This window comes from Sorghum bicolor, chromosome 3 (assembly GCF_000003195.3).
Source record: "Sorghum bicolor cultivar BTx623 chromosome 3, Sorghum_bicolor_NCBIv3, whole genome shotgun sequence".
In the NCBI taxonomy this organism is placed as follows: Eukaryota; Viridiplantae; Streptophyta; class Magnoliopsida; order Poales; family Poaceae; genus Sorghum; species Sorghum bicolor.
In genome coordinates this window covers 6,828,771-6,848,977 of record NC_012872.2, presented here as the reverse complement: position 1 = coordinate 6,848,977, position 20,207 = coordinate 6,828,771, and the positions used below count along the sequence as shown (strand labels likewise).

General features: G+C 43.5%; 2 protein-coding genes across 2 annotated transcripts; both read left to right on the top strand.

The window, feature by feature from the left end:
- On the top strand, positions 11,273-15,198 carry LOC8060834 (LEAF RUST 10 DISEASE-RESISTANCE LOCUS RECEPTOR-LIKE PROTEIN KINASE-like 2.1). Its single transcript, XM_002457355.2, has 4 exons — positions 11,273-12,183; positions 12,864-12,896; positions 13,795-14,851; positions 14,930-15,198. The coding sequence occupies exons 1-4, from the start codon at positions 11,433-11,435 to the stop codon at positions 15,069-15,071; spliced, it is 1,983 nt and encodes a 660-aa protein (XP_002457400.2). The 5' UTR covers positions 11,273-11,432; the 3' UTR covers positions 15,072-15,198.
- On the top strand, positions 15,492-19,516 carry LOC8060833 (LEAF RUST 10 DISEASE-RESISTANCE LOCUS RECEPTOR-LIKE PROTEIN KINASE-like 2.4). Its single transcript, XM_021456082.1, has 2 exons — positions 15,492-17,058; positions 18,329-19,516. The coding sequence occupies exons 1-2, from the start codon at positions 16,227-16,229 to the stop codon at positions 19,393-19,395; spliced, it is 1,899 nt and encodes a 632-aa protein (XP_021311757.1). The 5' UTR covers positions 15,492-16,226; the 3' UTR covers positions 19,396-19,516.

Genomic DNA, 20,207 nt, shown 5'->3' with positions numbered 1-20,207 from the left:
ATGATGATGAACGGCGATTTAATGGGCCGATCAGAGGAAGGGTGTCAGTTCATGACCGGCTGGGGGGCAGATTTAGTGGGCACGACAGACTTAGTGACCGTGTCCAGTATTTTCCCAGGAACCAAGAAGAGCTCGAGGAAATGGCTGATGCGCGGGTTCCCGATGAATTCATATTTTGCAGGAATGCTAACACGCATCGTATGGAGTCAAGGGAGAACCGACGCCCGACGGCAAGGCAAAGGCCACTTCCTCCATGGTGCCCTGGAGGATTAACCAAGACACAGAAAAGGAGATTGCAACGTGAAAGGCAAGAAGAGCTAAACAAGGGAGAGAACTCTGGAAGTCGGCAGCCGTCAGACACTAAGAGGGAAGGTCCATCGGCAGGCGTCAACATGGTCTTCATGTTGCCGATGGAGTTTCTTGCACCAGCCAGTGATGATAAGTTGGAATTTTCTGATCAGATAGCTCAGTTGGCTCTGGATCCGATGACGGCTATCTTTGAGAAACCTGCCGATGACGAGAGGCAGCATCTTAAAGCTCTGTTCCTCAAAGGAAGGGTTGATGGGCAGCCAATGACCAAGATCCTAGTGGATGGTGGAGCTGCTATTAATATTATGCCGTATGCAGTATATCGGAAGCTTGGGAAAGGGGATCAAGATTTGACCAAGACCGATATGATGCTCAAAGACTTTGAAGGAAACGTGTCTCCAGTCAAGGGGGCGATATGTGCAGAGTTGACCATCGGCAGCAAAACCTTGCCGACAACTTTTTTCGTGATCAGCGGAAAAGGTGCTTACAACTTATTATTGGGAAGAGATTGGATTCATGCCAATTGTTGTATCCCATCTACAATGCATCAATGCTTGGTTCAGTGGGTAGGTGACAAGATTGAGATTGTCCCAGGAGATTCTTCTTATGTTATCGCATCGGCAGAAGCGGATACTTACGAAAGGACCAGGTGCATTTCAGGAGAAGTTTGGGAGAAAGATTTTCTCAAAGTTGCCGATTATGAGATTCCACCGATCCAAGCAGTCGGTTCTGACGACGGTTTTTAATGGATAGATTCGCCGATGATGGAAAATTAGGCCAGGGATTCACATCGGCCGATGATTTGGTAGAAGTAGATATAGGTAGTGGTGATAAGCCTAGGCCTACTTTTATTAGTGCTAAATTAGATCCTGAGAGTAAGCAACAATTGACTAGTTTGTTAAAGAAATATAAAGATTGCTTTGCTTGGGATTATACCGAGATGCCTGGTTTAGACCGATCAATTGTTGAACATCGGTTACCCATCAAGTCTGGATTTCGGCCACATCAGCAACCAGCCCACCGATGTAATCCTAACATTCTACCTGATATTAAGGCCGAAATCACCAAACTTATTGAAGCTAAGTTTATTCGGCAGTGTCGGTATGCCGAGTGGATTTCCAATGTTGTTCCGGTTTACAAGAAGAACGGGAAGCTTCGGGTGTGCATTGATTTCAGGAATCTCAATAAAGCTACGCCGATGGATGGATACCCAATGCCTGTCGCCGATCTACTGGTTGATGCTGCGGCTGGTCATCAGGTCATCAGCTTCATGGATGGTAATGCAGGTTACAATCAAATATTCATGGCGGAGGAGGATATTCCAAAAACCGCATTCAGGTGTCCTGGTCATGTTGGGCTATTTGAATGGATAGTCATGACTTTTGGGTTGAAGAATGCTGGTGCTACTTATCAAAGGGCTATGAATTTTATATTTCATGAGTTCATCGGCAAGCTCGTGGAGATTTATATTGATGATGTGGTGGTTAAGTCTGGAGATTTCTCAAAGCATCTTGCCGATTTACAAAAAGTGTTAGAGTGCACAAGGAAGCATGGATTGAAGATGAATCCCAACAAGTGTGCATTTGGTGTATCGGCAGGGCAGTTTCTTGGTTTCATGGTACATCAGAGGGGTATTGAAATTAGTCGAAGATCTATTGATGCCATCAATAAAATAGTGGCCCCTACCAACAAAACCGAGCTCCAATCCTTGATCGGCAAGGTAAATTTTATCAGGAGATTTATATCGAATTTGTCTGGTAGGATTCGTGCTTTCAGTCCTCTTCTTAAATTGAAAGCCGATCAAGAGTTTATTTGGGGAGAAGAACAGCAGTTGGCTCTGGATGAAATCAAGAAGTATCTAGTAAGTCCTCCAGTTCTAGTTCCACCTCAACAAGGGAAGCCCTTCAGATTGTATTTATCTACCGATGGATCGGTTATCGGTTCAGCTTTAGTTCAAGAATTTGAAGGGAAAGAAAGGGTAATTTATTATTTGAGTAGGAGGTTGATTGATGCTGAAACCAGGTATTCGGCCATTGAGAAACTATGCTTATGCTTATATTTTTCATGTATCAAGCTGAGACATTACCTGTTATCGGCCGAATGCACTGTTGTTTGCAAAGATGACGTGGTCCGATACATGCTATCTATGCCGATTATGAGTGGTAGGATCGGTAAATGGATTTTAGCGCTGTCGGAGTTCGATTTGCGTTACGAATCGGCTAAGGCAGTCAAAGGCCAGATTATGGCCGATTTTGTGACTCAGCATTGCGGTCTAGTGGAAACCTTGGAAATTGTACCCTGGACGCTCTTCTTTGATGGATCTACCTGTGACCGGGGGGCAGGAATCGGCATTGTATTAGTTTCCCCTAAGGGGAGGAAGTATGAGTTTTCCTTGCCGATTGTTGCCACATCAACAAATAATCAGGCTGAGTATCAGGCTCTGATCAAGGGATTAGAGTTGTTAAGAGAAGTTCGTGCTGATGCTGTTGAAATATTCGGGGATTCTATGTTGGTTATAAATCAATTGGCCGGAAGCTATGAATGCCGAAGTGAAGTTCTCATAACTTATTTCGAGAGAAGTATGCAACTGTTAAAGGAATTCAAGGATTTCCGATTGGAGCATGTTCCCCGATTGCATAATGAAGACGCTAATCGGTTAGCTCAGCATGCCTCGGGATATCAGCCAATGATTAATGCGACATCGGCAGTCGGTGCCGGTGATTGGAGGAAAGAAATTATTGATTATCTAAAAGATCCATCCAAAAAAGTTGAAAGACGGGTTCGATTTCAAGCAACCAAGTATGTGCTCCTTGAAAATGAATTGTATTATCGAACTATCGACGGAATTCTTCTCCGATGCTTGGGTGATGATGAAGCTAGAAGTTTGATGGGGGAAATCCATGAAGGAGTGTGTGGAGCGCATCAGTCAGCTTTTAAGCTGAAGTGGATGATTCGAAGGAATGGATATTTTTGGCCAACCATACTTGAAGATTGTTTTAAATATTTCAAGGGATGTCAAGGTTGTCAAAAGTTTGGTAATATCTAGAGAGCACCCGCATCGGCTATGAATCCTATAATAAAGCCTTGGCCGTTCCGGGGATGGGCCATCGATCTGATCGGCCAGATTTATCCACCATCTAGCAAAGGGCATAAGTTCATTCTAGTTGCCACTGACTATTTCACTAAGTGGGTTGAAGCTATTCCTTTGAAGAAAGTCACATCGGCCAATATGATTGATTTTGTGAAGGAGCATATTATTTACCGATTTGGGATTCCCCAAACGATTACTACCGATCAGGGCACCATGTTCACATCGGGGGAGTTCGATGAATTCGCAATCGGTATGGGAATTAAAGTGTTGAATTCTTCTCCTTATTATGCTCAAGCCAATGGGCAGGCCGAAGCGTCTAACAAAGGAATTATCAAGCTTATTAAACGAAAGATTGAAGAAAATCCTAAGCGGTGGCATACATTATTAAATGAAGCATTGTGGTCTTATCGGATGGCTTGTCATGGATCGACCAAGGTATCACCCTATCAATTGGTGTATGGACATGATGCAGTGTTGCCTTGGGAAATTAAGGCTGGATCTAGGCGATTATCTTTTCAAGATCAATTAACTTCCGATGGTTATGCCACTTTGATGACCGATGAATTGGACGATCTAGCAGAGCATCGGTTAAAAGCTTTAATGAGTATAGAAGAAAATAAGAAGAGAGTTGCTAGATGGTATGATAAGAAAGTGAAGGCTAAAGAGTTTGCCGATGGGGATTTGGTATGGAAATTAATTTTACCAATTGGGACCAAAAGTTCGAAGTTTGGAAAGTGGTCTCCTAATTGGGAGGGTCCTTATCGGATAAGTCGATCGGCTCCTGGTAATGCCTACATTCTAGAAACCCTCGAAGGAATTGAATTTCCCAGAGCATTAAACAGCAAATATTTAAAGAAGTACTACCCCAGTATATGGGTCGATGCATAGAAGTTTAGGTGCCGATAACACTCCTATCGGCTGGATCCAAATGCTTGGGGACAAGACTTGGTGTTTCAAAAGTTTAGGTGCCGATAACAGTCCTATCGGCTAGACTAAAAGCTGAGGAAGCAGGAAAGCGCAGATACAATGCCGATAGAAACTCTATGTGTTAAGCAGCGTCTGGATTGCCGATATAGCGCGTAGCCGAATTTGGTTGGCTGCTTCTATCTCCTTGATGTCATCATCGGCAGAACCTTCTATCGGCTTCAGCTTCTTCTTCAGTTGAAGTGCCTTGCGACCATGAGCATTTCGCTCGTGCTCAAGAAGCCTGATGGTCTCTGGCAATTGGCTCTCTTCCTGTTGGGCTTGGGACAGAGCGTTCTCTACTTCCTTGAGCTCCGCCAACAGGGATTCTTTTCTTGCCGATAGATCGGATATCTTCTGCTTCAGCGCGTCTCCAGAAGATCTCAGGATACCGATGTTCTTGTGCTTCTCATCGGTCAAAAGCTTCTCTTTCCTCATTTCATCGGAGAGTTGAGTCTGAGCGGCTCTATCGGCAAGCCGCCGAGAAGCTCTTTGGTACTGCAGCTGGCGACTCTCCAGATGAGCGGCTTGGAACAGGATTTCTTCAACATCGGCTGGGATTTGGCCTCTGAGAGTTCTGAACAGGGTCTTGGTAGGGTCGGAATCATCAACCAATTGCGCTGTGTCCTGGTGAAGGAGAGCTGACAATTCTTCCAGCCTGACCCTGATCTCTGCCGATGTGATGCCGACCGTCTGAGAAGAGCTTGCTTCTTCACCTTCTTCTTCAGAGAGATCGATGGCGAAGGAGAACAGGCTATCGGGAGAATCTTGTTCCTGGGAGGGAAAGCAAAATTAGCTCATACTCAGAGAATCGGCAAATAGTGCTAACGGTAAACGGTGACTTACTTGCTTCAAGGCGATCTCTTGTCTTTGACTGAGAAGTGCTGATGGAGCTGCAGGCTGATCGGCCAAAGATGCCGATGGAGCTACAGGTTGATCGGCTGAGATTGCCGATGGAACGATATCAACTGAAAGAAGACAAAAGGAGTTATGAGACTAAATAAGAATAAGTTCATCGGTAGCGATATTGTTAAAGTATGTTACCTGGAGGAGGGACAACGGTTGTCTGAATCGGAAGAACTGCCGATGGTATAACTGGACCCACCGGGCCAGTTGTTTGTTCACCCATGTCAGCTGATGTATCTTCTGTTTGAGATCCTTCCTGTTGGGGTTCTTCTATCTGTGGTGCTTCCTGCATAGGTGGGGGGGATGGTGCTTGCTGTGGCTGGGCTTCTGGAGAAGAAGGAGAAGACTCCACCGGAATTGGAGATACCGGAGGAGGAGGGGGAGTTGCTACCTTCTAGCGCTTTGTTCCAGTCTTAGCACCCGTGGTGCCCTTTCTCTTGGGTTGGCTAGACTGGGGGGCATCGGTACTCTCACACCTGGCTTTCGCCGATGCGCCGGTTTGCTGCAATAATAAACAAGAATTTATAAGCATAAATATAGCCGATATAAAGATAGTCAGCATAAAGGAAAAGATTTGATAAATTGCCTTGAAAGCCCGCGCAAGAGTGGGAGCAGCAACCGTTGGTGGTGTCTGGGTTCTTCTGGTGGTGACTTTCCTGAGGCGTACACCCCGATGCACGATGGAAGCTAGAGTGGGAGCATTGTGGCCGATTGAGGAAATCGGGCCTGATGGAAACAAGTCGATCGGCCTGCCACTCCTGCTAACCAATGGAGGAATGTTGTCAACCTGCAAAAGGAATACAAGGGTAAGCTGCCGATGGAGGTAATATTGAGAAAATGAAACGTTGGTTTGAGTTACTTACAGTGTCATCGGGAACTTCGTATTCGGAGTCAATCATGCCGCGGTATGAAAGTGCCGATCTGCAGAATAGATGCTCTTTCCATTCTGCCCACCATAACTTGTATGCCTGAGTGATAAAAGCAGCCGGAACCCATTCTGACAGATCTACATCTATATCGGCGTTTGGTGGTAGTTGGACTGCTCGAGTCCACTCAAGAAGGTTGTTGATAGTTTCTCTGGGTTTTATCACATCGGCATAAGGAAGTGCAATCGGCAACTGGCCGAAAGCTAACTGGCGAGCTAATGCCGATGGATTGTAAAATTCGTAAGTTTGAGGGGAGGTTTTTGTGCTACCAAAGAAATTCACTGGAATGATTCTGGGAGTCACAATTGCCATCATCACCTCATTGTCCCTGTCGAGAGCTTCATCAAATGGATTGAAGGTCAGAGGGAGCATGCTATCTGGGTCATCATAAGCCAACCATGGTCGTTCGTCTCTGGTCAAACCCTCATACAGAGTCTGGAAGAATCGGCCGATCTGATCTGGATTACCCCCTGAACCAGGCAGAACTATGACAGCTTCACCAAAGTTCAAGGGGGCGCGTGTTGCCGATTCCTCTTCACCCAATACATGGTTTTCAGCTATATCTCTTGGGAAACGCTGTGTGAACAGGTTGAAGTTGAGACGCTTGTGCAGATGCAGATTGAGCCACATGTTGACAAACCACCAGGGGCCTCCCAAGTTGCCAGTGGATTGGCCGAGCAGAAGTTTCTGGGCTACTTGATGGAGAAGGTGGTAAGCAGCGCCAAGCAAGTGTCGGCCGAGAGGGAATCGGCCACCGTTAGCCAGTCTTTCTGCTGCCGATAGGTAGACAGAAGTCGGTCCTGCCGATCGACCACAGAATACAAACTTGTCCAGCCACATGTTCAGAAAGGTGGTTTGTTCCTTTATGGTGACAGATCCTTTCCCACGGTACTTCTGAATGTACCCCGACCAACCGCCGATAGCGCGAGTCTCCACTTTGGCACTAGGGGCAGTATCAAAAAAGTGGGTGCTATCGGCAGAAGATATATCTAGACCAGTAAGCATGGCTACATCGGCAAGAGTAGGAGAAGCAGGGCCGTGGCCAAAGGCAAAAGCATTGAGGGTGTCTGACCAAAAGTAGGATGCAGCTATCAGCAGTGACTCGTTCCTATGCATATCGGCAATGGACAATCTAATGCATTGGGCTAGATTCCTTTCACCCCACTGAACTTCATTAGAGTTGCTGACCCTCAAGAACCAGTCTTTCCACCCTACAGTTGGGCTGGGCCAAGAGCGGAAGGTGTCCTTCCACAGATCTAAGGAAAAATTTTCGGCTCTGAAGGGGATCCTGTTGGTTTCTGCGTTGATAAGGTCAGTTGGATCTGGGTCCCCTAGAGGGCCGAGGCATTGAAGGTGTGGTTGATCGGTGGGGATGACAATTTTGTTGGACAATTCCTAGTGATTTTGGGCGTAAAAATAAATACAAAGAGGAAAGAAAAGGAAGATGTTCAGTAAAATGAATTGCGAGTGAACAGGGATATGAAGAAAATACAGAAGACGGGGTGGAGATTTGACCTCAGGGACGACGAACCCGACGGCCATCTTGCTGCGAAGGAAGCGTGTGAAGGCGCCGGAGTTGATGAAGAGGGGTACTTGTCAGAGACCTTAGGAGTTTTTGGTGGCGCCGCCGCTGGAAAAGTAAAGTTGGGTAGTAGAATGGTGTGATGGGGAAGGAGTACCCAAGAAGGAACTATTTATAGGACAAAATGGGCAAGGGCAAATCCGACTTATCTCTTTGCCGCATCCGAGAAATCCGAGGGTACTCAGGTGGATATGGTAACTGTTCGCACGGTAATCCAGGGATTGTGCAGGTGATTTGACGGGAAGCGGTCATTATCTGAAGATATTTTACTGTGCGAGATCTCCTGGTCGGTCCATCGGCGATATTCTATAACGGTCATATTGCCGATGGGCGGATAGAGGGGAAGTAACCGTTTGTGCGAATATCCTGGTCAGAACATCGGCAGATCTTTGTAACGGTATTGTTGCCGATGTACGACTGAGAAAAATGCCCGTTTAGGAAGTTGGGGATTTCGAGGAATCTGCGGAGGAATAGGATCAGAGTTGTTCAGATTGAGGTTGTCGGTTACCAGATTAGGAGCATTAATTGCGGGAAAAGGCATCATTACTGTAGAGAATTTCGGAGCATTAATAGTTTTATACTCCGAAACTGGGGGGCATGTGTTGACACCGTTTTTGGGCACGTGTCTAGGATGGCAGGATAAGGTGGCAGTACGATGTTTACAAAGTGGGTTGCCGATGAGGATGGTTGCCGATGAGGGAGAAGTTGAACGTGACTAAGTCCACAGGCAGTAATATGGTGCCGATGGCTAGATAAGAAAGTCTGCCGATGACTATGGCAAAGGGTCTGCCGATGATGCAAAGAGAGAGTCCAGAAGCTGCCGGTCGTTATGTGGAGGAGTTTCGGTTTGTCACGAGGGATAGTTTTGTTATTTCCTTAATTATTTGCATCGTTTTGTATACGGATTCCGTGTAATTTGGAATTCGAATTCTAATCGTGTCTGGTTGTAGCTCTTTGAGCAGGGTATAAATATAGACCCTAGGGCCTTGTAAAAATGAATCAATGAATCAAACACACGTTTTTACTCATACTCCAGCATTTACTTTTCGACGACTTCGTCATACTTTTTCCTTTTGTTACGAATTCTTAGGAATTCGTCGACTTAAGCTCGGCGTGTTCTCAAGTTCCGCGTGAGTACCTCTTAGCCGTGACATCCGAGCGCATCGCTGTTGTCAGGACTAAAGTATTCGAGTTATCACCTTTGCCGATAGCAAGGTCAAATCGGCTGGCACGCCTTGACATTTGAATCGGGTATTAGCTCTTTGTGTTTGCAGATCAGTTTTGCATCAACAGAATTTTATGTGATTTACTGTAATTTATAAATATTTAGTAAAAATAAATTTATCTATCCCTAATACTAAAGAGGCAAAATTTCAGCCTCTCTTTTGGTCTGGGCCGTTTTTCGTCTGGCCCATTCAATATCCCAACTGTCTTACTCGCTCACATTCGGCCTTTAGCAGCCCATTCGTTCACATACGTCGACGACGCACTGCGGGCCACTCCCTCGCGTGGAAAACCATTCTCTGGTTCACTCGCATAGTCGCATGTGTGGATGACAATTTCTCCATAAAAAGGAAAAAAGGGTCAGGAACCTCCCCATCACCGTGTGCGCCTCGAAGGACTTCGCCGCCGCCGGAGACCTCTCCCTGCTGCTGATGCGACTGCCCCGCGTGGTGTTGGCACCGCCGGAGTTCCACAATGGGAGCGACGTGCACACGGCGGAGTTCCGGAAGGCATGATGAGAGGAGCGGCATGCGGTCAGAGACTGCTGCATCTGCGACCTAGAGTCAACCAGCGGGGCAGGCGAGCACAGCGGCGGTCTCACACGACAAGGGTCCAGTAGAGGTGTCGCATCCTTGCCATGGCGAGGGGGCGGAGGAGCTCCCCAGGAGCGCGGGGCATGTGGCGCCCGGGTGTGCCTCCTCGATCCGTGCAGCGCATCGTGTCCGACGCCGGCATGGACACCAATGCACAGATTGTCGACATGGGTGGCTGTGGCTCTTGCGTGGCTGGCACCCTGCAAAGCCGCGGAGGCACAATGGCAGAAGACACGATTTTATTCAGACGAGTCATAATCAAATCAAACGGTGACTCCAGCTCCTGTCGGAAAAAATCAAATCAAATACATTGTATGTTCCACATGAACTCCAAGTTCGACATGAATTTCTTCTATTTTTTTTCTTATATATTATAGATTTTGGTTGGGATGTCCTCGATACGCAGAAGAAGTTTCGGATCTCGATGAGCAAAGTACACACCTCACCTTCTAATTTCGAATTCTAATCTCTTTGCCTAGGGGTAGCGGTGTGTATGTCATGTTGAAGTGATAGACAGAAATATGTAGTTAGAGTAGGACATCATGGAAGATTAGTGGGGCGGTAATCTTGTGTGAGGTGCCAACTGTGGTGCTAGAAGTCCAATGGAGAGGGCGGCAGCTGAAGGGTGCATGAGACAGTGGACGCAAGCGAGACCATTGGAGGCGGCGCTGGTAAGGAGGAAGAAGGATCATGCAGTTCCCAACCACGTGACCCTTCTCCCGTAGCAACACACGGGCATATTTTCTAGTAAAAACAAAAAGACAAAATTATCTTCAAAATCGCTCATAACCATGTCAGGAACGTAATATGCATGGTTTCAAAAGTTAAAAAATATATTTTACCCGGTTTTGAAGTTTAAGAATGAAAAATAGACTTTCGTAAAAATTGATGGACGACTTCTTCCGCCCATGAATCTTCCGTCTCGGAATTATGCGCATACGGCCCAACTTTTACTTGTTGGCTTACTTGTAAATCTTATTTTTGTTGTTGTTCCCCTGATGTTCTCTGAATAGCTAGGTTTCATTGCAAAATGCAGTCTCGATTCTTGAGAGAAATTCTTCTCGAAATATGGCAGTCATCGTTCAAGACCTCAAGCCTCAAGGCCCTCCCCTCGGCCCGGAGTCTGACCTCTTCACCGTATAATTTCAGAACATCTTATCGACGGCCGTTCCTAACATCATTCTTCAGTCCAAGAAATTCCACGCGTGGATTCAAAGACTTTCACATCTGCTTCGGAATAGTCAGTACTTCACTAAATCACACATGACTCATTTGTTTTGGAGTGTAACGTTGTGTGGTGCATCCAGCGTGAAGTGTCAACCTTCTCTGACAACACTATACATCTCGGTGATCAATCGCTCGTAGCAGAACGCTGCTTTCACGCGTTCATTCAGAAAAAAAAAATGTGAGGCCTTGTTTAGATGCAAAAAGATTTTGCATTTCGCTACTGTAGTATTTTTGTTTGTTTGTGATAAATATTGTCCAATTATGGACTAACTAGGATCAAAAGATTCGTCTCGCGATTTACAGGTAAACTGTCCAATTATTTTTTATTTTTATTTATATTTAATGATTCATGCATATGTCGAAAGATTTGATGTGACGAAGAATCTTGAGAACTTTTTGTTTTTTAGGTGAACTAAACAAGGCCTGAATATCGTTTACTGTTCGTCGAAGACTTTCCAATTTGGCAATTTGGAGTTATATATAGGAAGGTTGACAAAATGACAATCTGACATCCCCCATGTTCGCACAGGCACACTGCATGCCAAGATACAAATTTGTGCTCAGCAGGCAGGCACCGGCACCGCAGGCAGCAGGTCCCTCCGTGTCCTTCGATGGCGTTGGAACTTCTGCCAGCAGTCGCATTAGCTTCCTTGCTCCTCCACGTAGCAAGAGCCACCGTCGACAACAACACCACGGAAAGCTGCGCTCCGGCGAGATGCGGGGACCTGAGCGTCACGTACCCGTTCTCGCTCAGCGGCGTGCAGCCGCCGTACTGCGGTTTCCCGGCGCTCCGCCTCACGTGCAACGACGGCCGCCGCGCCTACCTCGACAGGGCGCTCACGGAGCAGCGCCCGTACCGCGTCCGAGACATATCCTACGACAACAGCTCCCTCGTGGTGTCCGTCGAGGCGTCCACCTTCGCCGGCGACGAGACGTGCAACGTCCCGGACTTCAACGTCTCCTCCGGCGGCCTCTCCCGCCTCCCGCTCAAGGTCAGCGACGCCAACAGGAACCTCACCTTCGTCTACAACTGCGAGGTTCCTCCTAGCATACGACTGCCTCGGCCGTGCGCTAACCACACGATGGGAGCTTACGTCGTCTCCGACGGCGGCGACGGGCCGACGACGACGGGTGTTCCGACGAACTGCAGCTTCGTCAGCGTGCCCGTACGCGAGTTCCATGACGGAATGGAGGCGGCTCCTGATCGCTACGTGGGGTTGATCCGCGATGGGTTCCTCTTGGAGTGGACGGCGGCGGGAGACTGCGCTGCGTGCAAACGGAGCGGAGCAGAGTGCAGGTTCGTCCAGCAATCGTTCCAGTGCTTCTGCAGCGGCGAGTTGCTCTGCTCAACCACGCGTCAAGGTAAGAAGGGTTAGTGCTGTGTAATTTTTTCTTCGAACGCTCCTAGCCATTATTCACTTGCAATGAGATTATACTTCCTTTGTCTAAAATATAGGTTATTGTTTCATTTTAAGCAGTGGCGGATATAAGCCTAGGGCCAATATGGCCATGGCCCTTAACGTGGGAAAAAAATACTAGAGTATTTTTTTTTGTTTTTTTCAGCTAAATTTATATATTAACATTACTTTTGTTCATTAGCATGTGATCGATGTAGGTAATTCATAGTATTGGCCCTAGTCGTGAAAGTTCCTCGGCTCCGCCACTGATTTTAAGTCATACTTCTCTAACTTTAGTCTAGTTTTATAGAAAAACAAACTAATATCTACGATATTACACAAACAGAATATGTCTCATAATAGATTTGATAAAACTAATTTGGTATTGTAAACGTCAGCTCCAAATTTTGGAACCAAGTGAGTAGTCACCAGTATAGGTTGAGAGATATGTTTATAAAAACATTAAAGCTAGAAAATTAGAAATGTTATCCGATACAATTATTATCTAGATACAAAGCAAAGTTATATATCTAGAAAAGATAAAAAGGATTTACAATTTGGAAACGGATGGTGTGCAATACATCAGCTTTTCTTGAGTAATCAATACAGAAGTCTTAGCTAATAATAAAACTTATGCCCATGCAGGTATCGACGGTACGGCCATGAAGATAATCTTAGGTACGCCAAAAATCAATTAGCACAAGGTGCGAATAATATGCTTGAAAGAAACCTTAGTTTCCTTGGGAGCTTTAGTTCAAATTTTTGGTTTTAGCGGGTGTTGAGCACATAATTCATTAAGAAGAATAAGTTTTTTATAATGACAAAAACACAACATAAAGGTAAGTACACTATTACAAAACTAATTTTAGAAGACAGCTGGTTTGATTTACAAAGCCAATCACAACTTGTACCTGTCTCTAGAAACAAATGGTGTTTTTTACAGTCAATCGCTTTATTACAAAGACAACCAAGACAAAATCGATTTATAGAGACAATCAATAAATAAGTACTTGTCTCTCTTCTTGGCACTTGTTACCCAAAATAATTTATATTGTTTGTTGTGTTGTTTACCACGTCTATGATATCATTTAGTTTGTTTGATCTTTAAAATTAGTAAGTTGTTTAATCTATTGTTACATAGCAGCCCCTTTGCTAGATTAGGTTAAATAAGGTCTTTCTCTTTTTACTCGTTCATGAATCATGATATGCAACAACTAGATGGTTTAGTGGTGATTCTTTTTTGTGGTCTTCTTTGGAAGTGCTTGTGTAAGATTAGAGACATGTTGTGCTCGATTTGGAGTTTGTCGATTCATACTAGGGAATGGACTACCCGTAGAGAGCAGTTGATTCTTATAAGCATCACTATGGAGAACATCCTTGCATAGAGGCTCCAACAAGGACTAAAGAAGAGTGTCATTCTTTGATACACCCTACGAAAACAAAGCATTCCAATCTCCTTTTTTGTTCTTTGCGAATCAATCTCCCTTTATATTTAACTACTTAATTGTGCCCTTTAGCACCTAAAATGGCATTTGTTGTGCTTCAAAATCCAAAATAACACTCTTTTCAATCTCAGGGTTCTTGTTAGCAGCTACATTCTTGATATTTGCATGTGGCATTGCTACTTATGCATTGATATGGCATGAGAAGGATCGCAAACTAAGGGTTACCAGCACCATGGAGAGAAACATCGAAGACTTGGTTACATTGCATGGATCCTTTACTCCAAAAAGATACGATTACTCAGAGGTTATAAAGATAACATATTTCCTTCGTAGTAAGCTTGGGAAAGGCAGTTATGGTACAGTTTTCAGTGGAAGGCTGGACAATGGTCATCTTGTTGCTGTTAAATTATTGCATCTCTCCAAAGGAAATGGAGAGGACTTTGTGAATGAGGTCATGAGCATTAGCAAAACATCACATGTTAACATTGTTAGTTTGCTTGGATTTTGTTTGGAAGGATCAAAACGAGCTCTTATATATGAATACATGCCAAATGGTTCTTTAGATAAGTATATTTATTCAGAGAACCCCAAAGGACTTTTAGGATGGGATAAACTGTATAAAATTGCAATTGGAATTGCCCGTGGGCTAGAATACTTGCACCATAGTTGCAACACACGAATTGTTCATTTTGATATCAAGCCACAAAACATCCTTCTGGACCAAGACTTTTGCCCAAAGATTGCAGACTTTGGTCTAGCCAAGTTGTGCGGCACAAAAGAGAGTAAGCTTTCAATGACTTATCCTAGAGGAACAATTGGCTTTGTTGCCCCTGAAGTTCTTTATCCAACTTTTGGAGTTGTCTCAACAAAGTCAGATGTTTATGGTTATGGCATGATGTTGCTGGAGATGGTTGGAGTCCGAAAAAATGTTGAATTGACGGTTGAGAAGTCTAGTGAAATGTATTTTCTAGATTGGATTTATGACCACTTTGCTCAAGATGATGGATTACAAACCTGTGAAATCAGAAGTGAATTTGAGGAAATGGCAAAGAAGATGACCTTAATTGGTTTATGGTGCATACAACTATTACCTATGCATCGTCCTACAATAACAAACGTTTTGGATATGTTCGGGAAGAGATTAGATGAATTGGACATGCCACCAAAGCAAAACTTATGTCAAATAATGTAAGACACTACGATGCATGCACATTTGTCAAACTTCAAAAATAAAGTGCTGATCTTCGCATGTTTCTCTCTTTGCAGCGAAGATTCAGCAAAAGATCTGAGTGCAGAAAATGCAAGTGCTACAAACCCTAGTAATGCAAGGGTGCCTTCAAGTTGTGGACAACCTGTTGCAACGATGAAAGTGAAACCACTTATCAGGCCTATGCCTAGGTTTGCTTAGCCTACAGCATCCCTCGCTTTGTGCCTTAAAAATAGAAACAACAACCTGTTTACTTATCCGCCGAATCTGTCAGTCATTCATCAGTGTTTTTCTCTCACAATAAATCAACGAACAATACTTTCAGCTATGACTTTTCTGCCAAGCGCAGTATGAGGGTATGTACATGGTGGTCCAGTATATAATCAAAACAATGTTCTTTCTGCCTTGGTCATTCAAGAGTCCATTATCTCACGAGACTAATTTAAAGCAATGTTCTGAAAAAGAGAGGCCCCATCAGGACCATTATGTCTAACGGTCCTTTGAAGACAGGGATACATTTATCCTTGTTGTGCCCCTTCGCAAAAGCTGTGTGAGATCAGGTGCTGACTTGGGAAAGCTAATAGGATAGAAGTATTGTGTGAGACTTACATTGACATGCGCTCTCGTGTTGGAATTCTCATGCACATGCACCTACTAGGACGCCCACAGCAACTGACTGTGAATATCACGATTCACAAGTCTACCACTACCAGTTAAGATGCTCGTAGATAATGCACAACCACTAACAATTTGGATCCTTCCCATGTACTCTGACTATAGGCAGTCGACATCTTTTCTGGATCCTTCGCGGAAATTTTTGGGTTTAGCTACTGTAACACTTTCAATTGTATTTAAAAATTATTATCTAACTATGGACTAACTAGACTCAAAAGATCCGTCTCATAAATTATAAATAAACTATGTAATTAATTAGTTTTTTATCTATATTTAGTGCTCTATGTATGTGTCTAAACATTCGATATGACAGAGAATCTTAAAAAAAATTGGAAACTAAACAAGGTAAGCCAACAAAAAATCTAACTTCCCAAGCATACTAAGGACTAGAAGCTGATGAGTGATGACAGTGATTGGAAGGGGTGTTTGGTTGAAGATGTTAATTTTTTTTTTATGAAAGGAGATGTTAAATTTTAATAGGTACTATAATATTTTCATCTTATTTGGTAATTAATGTTCAATCATAAATTAAATAAGATTAAAAGATTCATCTCGTAAATTAATCTCTAACTATGTTTTTAGTTTCGTAAATAGTCTATATTTTTAATGTAACGCGAGTTAAACTGCCAACACGACTACGCTGTTGTGTTCAAAAGGTATACCCGGCCGGCCAGTCATAGTATGATGATGGCTCAGACTTTATGTCACCTCTGTAAGTCTGTAGTCAAGACTTGCCCTTCGGGCACTCCACTTCTCATACAACCGTATCTACTCCGTTCGGCTACATGCCTCCATTTGAGCTGTTGTCGTATCATTTGCATCTCTCAACTCTACCTCCAGTCCTCCACCCAATTTGTCACCTCCACTCCGATGTCCCCGTTTAGCTTGGCCTTGCTATGGTTAGCTCTCTCACTTGTAGCAGCAGCAGCAGATGACCAAGAGGCTAGCTGCTCTCCAAAGTTATGCGGCAATCTGACTATTTCAGACCCATTTGGATTTGTTACGGAGCAGGCAACGGACACAAAATGCGGTCGTCTGGGATTCGAGGTCCATTGCAACAACAGCATTCCATACCTCGGGTATTATCGGCGGAAGTATCGATTCAAGATCCTCAACATCTTCTACGACAACAGCTCCTTGCTTGTCGCTGATATCCACAAGCTCGAGGACTTCATCGGATCCAACTCCAAGGGCTGCCATGTTCTGACTGCCAACACCTCCTCCAAAATCGGTCTTCCATTCTCGATCAGCCCTGTCAATCTGAACCTCATCTTCTACATGTGCACCAAGACACCGGAGCCGGATAGGAGGCTTGTGGAGACGAAATGTGGCAGCAGCTTGCTTGTTCATGTTGGAGGGCATTACAATGACTCGAGCAACTACACGCAGTACTCGGTAGAGGGATGCAGCACTACCCTTGTGCCAGTGCGGGGGGCATTTGGCGAGACGAACGCGAGCAGCTATGAGCAACTCATCAGCGATGGCTTCCTCTTGACATGGCAGCCACCATCTGGTAAATTCACTTGTGAGATTATTACAATCAAATAAATTGAATCATGCATTTGGTGAGCAAAAGATCAGATTCTTCTAGTCCAACTGAAAACCAAAGTCACAGTAAGTTAGCATGCCAATAGGACATCTGACACATCTCATCATGACATCATTTACATTTACATTCCTAGGGAGGTAAAAACATGACTCAGTAACTGGTTATGGCACTTTTGTAGTGAATGCACATGAGAAGATTTTTGCAACAGGCAGTTTACTCCATTTAAAACAGTTGAAACTTGAAACACTAATTTTAGAAACATATCATAAAAAAAGGTCAATGTTAAGAAAAAATAGACAGTGCATGCAGTCACGGAAAAATCACTAGTCATATTGCACTTCCCTTCCGTCTTCACCAATAATGCTATCTCTGTCATTATTGGATATTTTTCATTGTGATTGAGATGTTGCTAACTAGAATCAATATATATTGCAGACAGGAGGCACAACATCAGATTAATTCTAATAGGTACTCCCTCCATCCCTGAAAAAATCAATCCCAGAAGTAAATTTCTTTTATGTTTGACCCAATTTATAGAAAAAACACAAGTACTTATGAATCCAAATAAGCACATAATAAAAATACATTTTATGGTGTATGTAACGATACTAATTTGGTGTCATAAGTCTTTGTGCTCTTTTGTATGAATCCAGTCAAACTTAGAAAAGTTTGATTTAAGACATTTCTACAAATTAATTTATTCTATGAAGGTAGTATGTATTTATTTTGCTAGCTATACATGTTGTACTACTCAATCCATCCCAAATTATAAGACGTTTGACTTTTATGTCACCAAGTTTGACCACTCGTCTTATTTAAAAAATATATATATGCAAAATATCATTTCTTTTGTCGTGGCTTGGTTTATTAATAAAAATTCTTCAAGAATAACTTAATTTTGACTATGTTTGCACAATTTTTTTGAATAAGACGAGTGATCAGACTTGGGCTCAAAAAAGTCAAACGTCTTATAATTTGGGATGGAGGGAGTACCAAGTTTTAGCTGACAGGTTAGCCTCGTGCTCTTATGTGATAAGAGAATAGGATCTACTGCTATTCTTATCAGTTTTGCAGATATCTATATCTGATATTACAGAAGAACTCTAGGGAGAAGATTAAATTAATAATATGGAATTCTAGCATCCTCAAGAACTTGCATAGGCATAGATAGAAATCTTCTATAGTAGTGTATATTTCCATGGCTGGATTTCATTCTTTGGTTTTAATTTTCTAGGTTCCATGTCTGCTACAGCTGGGTTGTTTTTCACATGTCTTCTTTGGCTCATATACCGTCGGAAACAAAAGCTCAGTCTCTTCATTCTCCAAAAGCATGCTCGGAGTCAATCAAATATGGAAGAGATAATAAGGAGATATCAATCACTGACCCCAAAGAGGTACAGTCACTCGGATCTGAAGAAAATAACAAGAGGTTTTAAGGAAAAAATAGGAGAGGGTGGTTATGGTACAGTATTCAAGGGTACTCTACCAGATGGCCATATGGTTGCTGTGAAAATCTTAAAAGGATACAAAGGCAATGGAGAGGAATTCCTAAATGAGGTTACTAGCATTGGTAGGACTTCCCATGTCAATATTGTCAGTTTATTTGGCTTTTGTTTACAGGGATCTAAGAGAGCCCTTGTTTATGAGTACATTGCCAATGGCTCTTTAGAGAAGTATATTTATTCAGAGAGTTTAAAGTCGGCTCTTGGATGGGAAAATTTGAGGAAAATAGCTATTGGCATCGCACAAGGCCTGGAGTATTTGCACCAGGGCTGCAGCACCCGCATCATTCATTTTGATATTAAGCCCCACAACATCCTTCTTGATGAAGACTTTTGTCCCAAAATTGCTGATTTTGGATTGGCAAAACTGTGTCATGTCAAGGACAGTGCTCTCTCGATGGCTGATGCAAGAGGCACCATTGGTTTCATTGCTCCAGAAGTGTTTTATAGAGGGTTTGGAGTTGTGTCAACTAAGTCAGACGTTTACAGCTATGGAATGATGGTACTACAAATGGTAAGCGGCCGGGGAAATACTGAAAATTCTAGTGAAACGTATTTTACTGACTGGATTTATGACTGCATGTTAAAGGATTTGCAAAGCCATGAAGTCACATCCGAGCTAGAAGAGACTGCAAAGCAGATTGCTCTAGTTGGCTTGTGGTGCATACAAATGACCCCAGGAAGTCGTCCTTCCATGAATACAGTCATAGAAATGTTGCATAAGAATATCAAAGAATTGGAAATGCCACCCAAGCCATTCCTTTCCTTCCCCCTGCCCCAAACACATTTATCATCTTAGCCAAGATATTCGCTATTGGGAGGACTCATATCATCTATGTTTTATAATGTCACTCAAAACCAAAACAATGAAAAGTATATTCTTTTAGCACCTTTGAATTACTATTGCACATTTTCAATAGATGAATATACATATTCATAAAAGCAGCAAATCAATGTGTGGGTTTAATCATAGTTCCACGTGATCCTAACATATACATTGTTATTTGATTTGCTGCTTTGCAATTTTCCATCACACATAGTCATTACATCATCCAAATATTAATGTACTACCAATCTGTGCCCATATCAAGTTATGTTCACCTGTTTGTCCAAATCGTAGACCTTCCTGCAATCCAAGACCCAAAACATGTTCACTAGTATAGGAAGTGAGCTCTCAAGGTTGGGTGCGAGGTGTGGTCATACACCCAACCACAACCAGGTAAGTCCCCTCTAGGCTTGAATTTGAGTGTCTACTTTCTCTTCTTAACGAAAATCCGCCTAGTTTCTAGATTGTATCTCTTTTTTTTAAACAAGTATATAAAAATTATAAAAGAACACCCACATATCCAAAGGCCGAACCCTAACAGTAAAAGGCAGACTATTTCCCAGCAACATTAGTGTACTCGTGAGTTGTGACGATTCCATTGAAATGAGAACATGTTTTCTATCGGCCTGACAACTTAATAATCAAATTGATCCACAGGGCAACAGCTAGCAAACCACAATATGTGATAGATCTACCCGACAGAGATCAGTTCTTGACAGCCAGTGAATAAGCAAGCACATACCTCCATTGTTGACAGGCGGGCCGTGGGCGCGGGATGCGTCATC

Bases quoted from the DNA above. Each gene is read 5' to 3' on its own strand.
- LOC8060834 (XM_002457355.2), top strand. From the start codon at position 11,433: ATGGCGTTGGAACTTCTGCCAGCAGTCGCATTAGCTTCCTTGCTCCTC. The intron at 12,184-12,863 runs GTAAGAAGGGTT...ATGCCCATGCAG, and splicing joins CTGCTCAACCACGCGTCAAG to GTATCGACGGTACGGCCATG. The intron at 14,852-14,929 runs GTAAGACACTAC...CTCTCTTTGCAG, and splicing joins CAAAACTTATGTCAAATAAT to CGAAGATTCAGCAAAAGATC.
- LOC8060833 (XM_021456082.1), top strand. From the start codon at position 16,227: ATGATGATGGCTCAGACTTTATGTCACCTCTGTAAGTCTGTAGTCAAG. The intron at 17,059-18,328 runs GTAAATTCACTT...TTAATTTTCTAG, and splicing joins GACATGGCAGCCACCATCTG to GTTCCATGTCTGCTACAGCT.